General features: G+C 31.3%; 1 protein-coding gene across 1 annotated transcript; it reads right to left on the reverse strand.

Annotated features, from left to right (window-relative positions):
• Window positions 1-4,334: 4,334 nt before the first annotated feature.
• Window positions 4,335-5,703, reverse strand: LOC149214808 (uncharacterized). Its single transcript, XM_089390972.1, has one exon. The coding sequence runs from the start codon at window positions 5,505-5,507 to the stop codon at window positions 4,677-4,679; it is 831 nt and encodes a 276-aa protein (XP_089247098.1). The 5' UTR covers window positions 5,508-5,703; the 3' UTR covers window positions 4,335-4,676.
• Window positions 5,704-9,252: the final 3,549 nt, after the last annotated feature.

Genomic DNA, 9,252 nt, shown 5'->3' on the forward strand with positions numbered 1-9,252 from the left:
TGGGCTAGTTCTGCGCATTTCTAGAGGGCAGTGCAACTGGCCTGGCCTGCTCTGTACAATTCTGGAGAGCATTGCCAACTGGCTGGAACTATGCATTTCTGGAGAGGAGTGGTTGCTGGACTACTCTATGCAATTTCCAGAGCAAGGTTGGTTGCCCGCTCTGCACCATTTCTGAGTGAAGGTCTTCTTCTAGGCTACTTCTACCCTTTAGGATGGCCCAACTTTGCCCGATAGTCGGTTGACTAGATATGAACCAAGTGCTACAATTGCACGGAAGAGACTATTCATCATAAAGGGGTTTGTGGAAAATTTTGAGCAAACGTAAGAAACTTCTAGTTTATCTATCCAAGAGGGATAAACTTTGTTACGATGATTTAATTGGTCAATTGGGTATCCATGGGCTAAAAACCTATTAATTTCGATTTTTTCAATTCCAATCCAATTTTTAGAGATCCCAGATCGAGTCGTTTTTTCTTTTTTTCTCATTTAGAAAACGAATCGAAGAGGGGTTACATATGATCATGTTTGCTAAAAGACCCCGTGATGGTAAGTATGGGTCCTCATTATCCATCGATACACATTTTTCTTCGACTTATTGCTAGATGGTAAAGATGTTATTGGTTGCGAATCTCTATTAGATTATTTACATAGGGGGGAGGAAGAAATTTGTTTAGAGCCTAATAATATCTCCCCTATGTAATACAATGGGATTATTGTGCTACTATGCTCGTAGAGGCAATAAAGGTAAATGAACCGAAAAGATTGATCGAGAAATATGTATCCCAAAGGGTTAGCTATAGTAGAGTGATTATGCTAAATTTGGGTCATATAGCTTTCTTTATAACCTAGTTTTTTTTCATGGCGAATATCGAGGCTCACATTTTTTCTTATATTTTCCAGAAGCTCCATTCTCTTCTATTTTTGGAGAGAGGGACATGATATATGATCTATTTCTGTATAGGTATGCGAATGATTCATAATCATCATATCACATGAATCGTTTACCTAATGACTATTAAATCTCCCTATAAAAAATTGATCTCCCATCCTCGATTTCGTGGATGAATACACTTCGGATTCTTTCAAAGTATTGCTTGTGGAGCATGAGTTTATGCCTGATTAATCCACCCGCTGTTAATTGGAAAATATATTGGAAAAATGAGCGATTCGTAATTTATAGTCTTTATTCTGGAATTTGTATCTTTCGTGGAAATTGCGGATGTGCTTATGGTTGACCGACTAGACAAGTGAGTGAACACAAGCTGTTAAATGATAGATGAAATCAAATAAACACAAGTACCTGATCAGTGAAGGATAACTGCGATGATTTCAAGGAGGGAGGCTCCAAAACGAAGTGAAGGCAAAATTTTGGAGGGTGGTTGTAGCTGCTACAACACAACCATAGTCCAATGTCGCATAGTGACAAAGATTGTGCCAATATGAAAATCAACTATGGTCAACCATGTTTATTTTAGGGTTTAAAATATTTATCATACGGTTTATATACCTTAGGTTTATAATATTTATCCCTTGGGTTTGCTATTCCCTTGGGTTTATAATATCAATCATTTGGGTTTATCAATCTAAGGGTTCATATCCCTAGGGTATAATATTATTCATAAATTTTATAAATATAATCCTAGGGTTTAATATAAATCACTTGTGTTTATAATCCCTTGGGTTTTTAGTACTAATCCTTTTGGTTTATTATTTCCTTGAATTTATAATATTTATCTTAAGGTTTATATACCTTGGGTTTATAATACCTTGAGTTTTTAGTATAAACCCCTTAGGTTTATACTATTAATCCCTTGAATTTATTAATCTAAAAGTTCATATTCATAGAGTATAATGCTATTCATAAGGCTTTCAATATTATTCCTTAAATTAAATATAAATCCTTGTGTTCTTAATATAAATAATTAAAAATGATATTTATATCAATAACTATTTATATTAAAAAATATTTATAAAAACAATATTTATATTAATTAAGAATATCTATATTATTTAATATTTACTTAACAATATTTATATTAATAAAAGAATAATTAATAAATAATAAATGAATGAATTCATAAATTAATTATTAATGAATCACATAAAAATGAATGAATGAATTATTTAATGAGTTAATTAATAATAAATAAAATAAAAATTAATAAATCAATTATTATTATTTATTAATTAATAATGTTATTAAATTAAATCTAGGAAAATAATAATAATAATAAGTTTTAGTTATATATCAATTATATTTAATATTGTGATGGTAAATGTGATTAATATATATTTTCGGTATATATGAATTATATATATTAATGTAATTGTTCTAGTTCATAATGATAAAGGACCATGCGCAAAATCCGTTAGCAAAATCAGTGTAAAGCAGCCTTTTCAACGTTTTATTCTGAGAACGAAACTTATGGGTACCGTATCCGTTGCCCCACTCGTGTCTTTTCCCATTATTGCCAGCAAAGGCATCTCAGCTTCTTGACCCACCGGAAAGTGGACTTTGGAGGTGAAGGCGAAGGAAACCTACTTGAGAGCGTACCGAAAGGGGACGGTTGGTCGGATAATCCCAACCGATAACAAACGATTCATTTCGCTAGCCCTATTTACATCCATAATTTTAAAATCTACACAACATTTACTTATTCTTAAAACGGTTAAATTGATGATTGTATTATATTATTTTTTTTTAGATCAACCTGAAATTCACAATTACATATATTTACAAAAATGAGATTGAATTCGCAATGTACACATATTTAAAGAAATGTTATTGTTACAATATGCTATGGAGGAGCGAAACAAGATTGATCAATATAAAGCTCCAGAACAGTAAAAACATGCATCGAAAGATCTAACACGGATAAAAAAGCGGAAAGCCGTCCATCCGAACCACGTGAGATATACGCCCAAGTGCAACTGTATTACAAAATTTATTGAAAAGTAAATTTTGAAAGGCTATTAAATGAAGTATTGGATAACAGGTTCCATATTATCTTCATTACAATGCGATTGGATGACAGTTTCTATATTATCTTTGTTAAATAGGATTAAATCATTATAATCATATTTCTGGACTATTTTCAAACAACGTTATTGTAATTTATATGGTAAACAAATCATAATTATTTAAAATACTCATTATTAATGGATTTCAAAAAAAATATAAAATTTATTTATAAATTTATAATAAATTAATATAAAATATAAAATTATTAAAAATGGATAAAAGTTGATATTTATATTATGGCCAGTTTGGTGCAGCAGTTAATCAAATATAAATTAAAATGAATAACAATAAAGTTAAGTTGGGTCAACATAAATTAAAATGGAGTAAAACAAGAAGAAAAACAGACTAGTAGTTTAAAAAAATAAAAAATAAAAAATTATTTACTTTTCATGTAATATGCAAATGAAAATAGTATAAAGGTAATAAAAAGAAATTTTAATACATTAATAATTGATTTTTTAATAAAAAGTAAAAAGTGAAAAATTAACTCTCATTTATATATAATTATCATAGATTTATCTTAATTATGGATGAGTTAGAGAGATCAATTTTTATATATATAACTATCATAGATTCATCTTAATCATCGATGAGTTGAGAGATCTATTTTTTGAGTTTACTTTACTAATCATTTATTACTCGTTAAAAATTTTATTCACATATTTTATTTTTATTTACTTTACATGAAATTATATTCAAGTTGTATAGACAACTAATTAAATATGCAGCATATAATTTTTTTAGTTATAGCTTGTATTACTTTTCTATTTACTATTTAAAAAGTATTTTATTATAGCCCACTTTACTTTTCTATTTACTATTTAAAAAATATTTTATTTTTATTTGAAGAATAATCGAGATGCTTAGACTTTACACATAGTTTTCACACTACTATGTAAAATAAGTCTGGAAACTAAATAATGAATTGCAATAAAAAACTTTGCTCAACTTAAAGTATTAGGATGAGATACTATGCAATTAACCAACAAGTGCATTAACAATGTAAGTATTTTCCTTTAAATATTATTGGAATAAAATACTATGCAATTGACTAACCAGTACATTAACAATGTACTCATTTTCCTTGAGATCTCAGCAAATTTACTATCCTATCTATTAGATTTGTCATTTTGGTGATGGGAAAATAGTCAAATTTTCTCCCGATCAAGTGGTTATTTGAGAAATACATAACCCAATAGTGGGTCAATAGTTGTTGCTATTTTTCAAGTTGATCATGCCTTCAAATTATATAAGTTTGTGAGCTTTTAGTGTTACTAAATAATAAATCACTATATCAAAGAAGCACTCACAATTATTTTATAATAACTTTTGCATTACCAGTTTAACTCTAACACTTATAGTACTCGTTTGGTAATTTACAAAATTAGAGAACGCTTTGATGCAGCTGCGCGCTTCCTGTTTTATTACCATATTTCACAATGCATCGGACGGACGGACTCGCAGCAATGGGTAACAGTGGCCGCCAAATGTGAAGGAGCTTCTTTCCAGAAAACCAGACACAACTATATATATATATATATATCTCGTAACAAAAGAGAAAAATCTGAGAATATACAGACTGGAAAATTTTTCTATCAATGAGGGCCTGAATCGATCGCAGCGGTGCCGTACAGCCACCCTGCTTATCGGTGCTTCACAGTTTGATAAGTGACCAGAACCTCTTGGCTCGGTGCGCGGTCACCTTGGCGTAGAGAACGATCGTGAACAACACTATGCCGGCCACGTACCAGCCGAATTGTAAGTTAGCGAGCGCCTTGACCCGAATCGTTGCTTCGTGGCTAGCGCACTTGACTACGTCGTGGCCCTTAGTGCGCACCATCTGGCAACCCTTGGGGATGAAGGCCGGAATCCAGAGCATGAACCCCATGTGGATGAACCACGCCCCCTGGAACACCAACGACGCGGAGCGCACCGTTGCTAGCAGAAAACTCTGTGGGAACGGAACCTCGAGCAACGTGGTCGACAAACTGAGGGCAACGATGAGCTGGAGGAGCCAGTGGTAGTGCCCCTCCGTTCCCATGTGATCGGCCGAGTGAAGGTGGAAAAGCAGCAGCTCCTGGCTGAAAACCAGCGCTGCGATCACGTGCAGAGCCCCCGGCGGAACCGTCAGCTGATGGACTTCCGCGTACAGAGCCGCGGAAGCGTAGATGAGGAAGAACAACGATATGGAGGCGTGCTCGAAGTTTTTGAGGTGCTCCGGAGGGATAGTCCAGTCGTTTGCCAGGGGCTGATGCCTCCTTGGCCCGATGAACAGCTCTGCCAAAATCGATAAACAGGACCCCGCTATAATGGCTACCAGCTCCACGTACTTTAGCTTCCCTCTGCCAAATGTAACAGGAAACCATGGCCGAGCCTGGAAGTCCCATGGAGAGTATGCGTAATTTGTGATTGTATTGTAGAGGTGCCAGAGGCCGATGAGCAGAAAACCTGTCCCCGGTGCCACATGGCCTATAAATGTCCCCATACCCAAAATTATCTCTGGACGGGGTGGATGAGTAGCAGAAGCAAATCAGAAAAAGATTGATGGTAGGGAATGCTAAATTGGCTGGGGGGCCTGGGTTTGAAACTTAAGTTAAGAGCGCCACGGTAACCATGCGCCACTAGTTCAGCTTCTAGTTCAAAATACCCACGAGCTCTGAAGGTATTTATCAACTTTTTCGACCGTCGCCGAGCGAAAATAGTGTGACAAAAAGGACAAAAAATAATGGTATCGTCCTAACAATTTATAAGGCTTTTGTAGGAGGGAGAGCTTCAAATTTCAACGTCGAAGCATCAGGATGAGGGTTTGGAAGCACTAGGTTGGGCATTCACGGATATGAAGACCACGCTCTTTCTCATCTTGTGGTGAGATATGGTCCACGTTTCCCAATGAATCAAATCCTTTCACCAGCTCCATTCACAGGAATAGGTGAACAAGAACAGTAATAACCATCCGGTTGCAATGTTTTTAAGCTTATGGGCGCTGTTGAATATGCCTTATGTCATGGATGAATATAGGGTTGATGGGGCCATGGATGGCTCTGGTAGTTGTGACAGTCCCAGCGACCAGTTTATTCAAGCATTTAAATCACCCTGTTTGAAATTTGATTTGTGTTTAGTGTGATTTTTTGGAAGTTTTTAAGGTGGGTTTTTCTAGTCTATTTTCTTTAAAATTCTGCAGAAATTTATTCAAATCACAAATTTAATGAGTAATCCCTGCACAATGGAAGTGCCTTAGAAGTTTTTCAGGGATCAAAATACCAGTTTAAATACCACAAATAAAGATTTCACCTCAAATTTTTCCGGATTTTTTTTTTTAATTCTTAATTAGTTTTAAAATTTCTAAATAAATTTTATAGAGTTTATTAAAATTTTGAAAAATTAAATTTCTAAATAAATTTTATAAAGTTTATTAAAATTTTGAAAAATTAAATATTAAACTAAATATTTATTTAGAAAGTCAAAAATAAAATTGAGATTAAATACCACTACTCAGTTTGATCATCCACCACTTGCAAATTGCATACAACCACCCACGTTGGATTTCGCAAGACAATACAAGAGACCATAACTTTGATCATTTATTTATATATATAAAAGTATAAATATTTATTTACATTTTATTTATAAATAAGTTTTGTTATAATGTTATAGGTTAATATCATTTTTTGAGAAAACTATAATTCATTTTATATAACATTTGGCTTTAAATTAATAAATTTATTTAAAAAAACAAAAATGATATAACTAGTTTAAATCTAAAATTCAATTTTTGATTTGTATATACTATTAAAAATATTTTAAAAATTTACTGGAAGTTAAATTCGGACCATCCATGTAATAATTATTAATAATTAAACTAAAATTATGAATATTTTATTATAAACTAGACACATTTGTGGAAATCCATATTTTACAGATTAAGTTTGTAAAGAGACTCTATATATTCATCTAATTGCATTTTAAAATACTCATTTGATTACATTTTGAAATTGAAACATCATGTTTTATTTTTTTTCATCGAACTAATTGATGTTTATATATATATATATATATATATATATATATATATAATTTTGATAAGAATATCTATTTTGAATTAGGGCTTTCAGATTTTTAATTTAATTATCAAGAATTATTAGGTTAATGATAGGGATTTCACCTATATGGAATATTTGCTAAATGCTTCTTTTCAACTTAAAGTGGATGATGATTTGTTGATTTTTTTTTAATTGATGGCCTAGATGGATTCTCAAGGGAATATGCTCAACTTATGCTTGGTCTGGATGCTTGTCAATGACTATAGTATGCTACAGAGTTTGTTAGGTTGTTTTGACTTTTAATAAATTTTAAAAATTAGATTTGTGTGTAACTTCCCTGCCCACCAATTTCCTAGGGATTTGACATTATTCCAATTGTAATAAGTTTCTCCATCATAAGTTCCTCATTATTATTTATAACATTCATTATGTATAAGATAATTTTATTTAGCAAAATAGTGCATTACTTTTAATAAATTAAAAAAAAAAATATTCGTGCCTTTCCCACCAATTTCTTGGGGATTTGAAAATATTCCAATTCTAATAATTTCTTCCATGATAAGTTCCTCATTATTATTTATAACATTCATTTATATATAAGCAAATTTTATTTAGCAAAATGGTCCATTTTACAATAAGATGTTTAATTCATTTTTTTCCTCAAGTTAAATTTGACCCATAACCTTTTTATACATGGTTAATTAAGTAAATGTGTGCATTGGTAAGAGATTCTTCCTATTGCAATAATTTTTTTTGTTATATTTATGAAGCCTTGGGCTATATCAATCACATTAATATTTGTGGAAGATTTTTTATTTCAACTTAAGGTGGATAAGGATCTATTGGCTTTTTATTTTTATTGTTTTAATTGAGAGCATAGATTGATTCTCAAGGGAATATGCTCGACATATGCGTAGTGAGTTTTTTTTAGGTTGCATTGACTTTTAATAAATTTAAAAAATTAAATTGGTGCCACATGACTCCAATAAGTTCATATTCTAATTAGATGGGGAAATTAATATATAAGAAAATTTTATTTAGCAAAATGGTCAATTTTACAAAAAGATGTGTAATTCTTTTTTTTCTCAAGTTAAAGTTGACCCATACCCTTTTTATACATGGTTAATCAGGTAAATGTGTACATTGGTAAGACATTCTTCATGTTGCAATAGTTTTTTTTGTTATATTAATAAAGCCTTCACAAATCAAAGGTTGAGATTTATCTCAAAAGTAGTTATTCCATTTTTTTCGTTTTTAAAAATTAAATTGATTAACTAAAAATAATGTCTTATGAACATATGTCACATCAATATGAGTTATGGTTTTTTGGAAATGTGGTATTTAGTAAACCATGGTATTCATCGTAACAAACCTATTTATAGGTTAATAATAATTGCACCTCTATAGACCAATATGGTAGAGATGTTGTAACATAATGTAATGTAATGTCCTGTAAATACAAAAAAAAAAAAAAAAATTTATAAAAATATTAATGTAATGTAATGTAAACATTTAACTTGGTCAAAATAAAAATAAAAACAAACACTTATAGGTTAATAATAATTGCACCTCTATAGTCCATTATGGTAGAGATGTTGTAACATAATGTCCTGTAAATAAAAATAAAAATAAAAAATAAATTAATAAAAAAATTAATGTAATCTAATGTAAACATCTAGCTTGGTCAAATAAAAATAAAAACAAACACAACAAAATAAAAGCTCCCAGGGTGCGACTTGTTAGCCAAGGAACCTAATATTAAGGTGTTTATGTCGTTGTGTTGGCCACAGATTTAAACCTCGAATTACCCTTGCATAGTGCTTGGGGGCGATGCAGTTGCTGGAGTTTATGGTGGCAGTGGTTGGGGATCAACTTCATGTTATGAGAATCATTAAAAAAAGACAAAATAAAAATAACCCTATAAAAAATACAAATAAAAAGGACCCGTGGTATTCATGTGGACTATATCATATTTAAAGGGAAAAATTACACCAACCTAGATCCATCTTAACTAAAGAGATCTGAGTTAAGATGGATCTAGGCTGGTAGTAGTTTTATCTTTTTTTTCATTTTGATTAAATTTATTATTTAAAAAGAATGTCATATGAAGTGAGTTATGATTTTTGGTTATGTGGTAATGATAAGCCATAGTATCAACCCATAGTATTGTAAATACTCATAGTAAAATGG

Source organism: Pinus tabuliformis, chromosome 1_1 (genome assembly GCF_031772625.1).
Source record: "Pinus tabuliformis cultivar Carrire ecotype Pingquan chromosome 1_1, CPIR1, whole genome shotgun sequence".
NCBI classification, from domain to species: Eukaryota; Viridiplantae; Streptophyta; class Pinopsida; order Pinales; family Pinaceae; genus Pinus; species Pinus tabuliformis.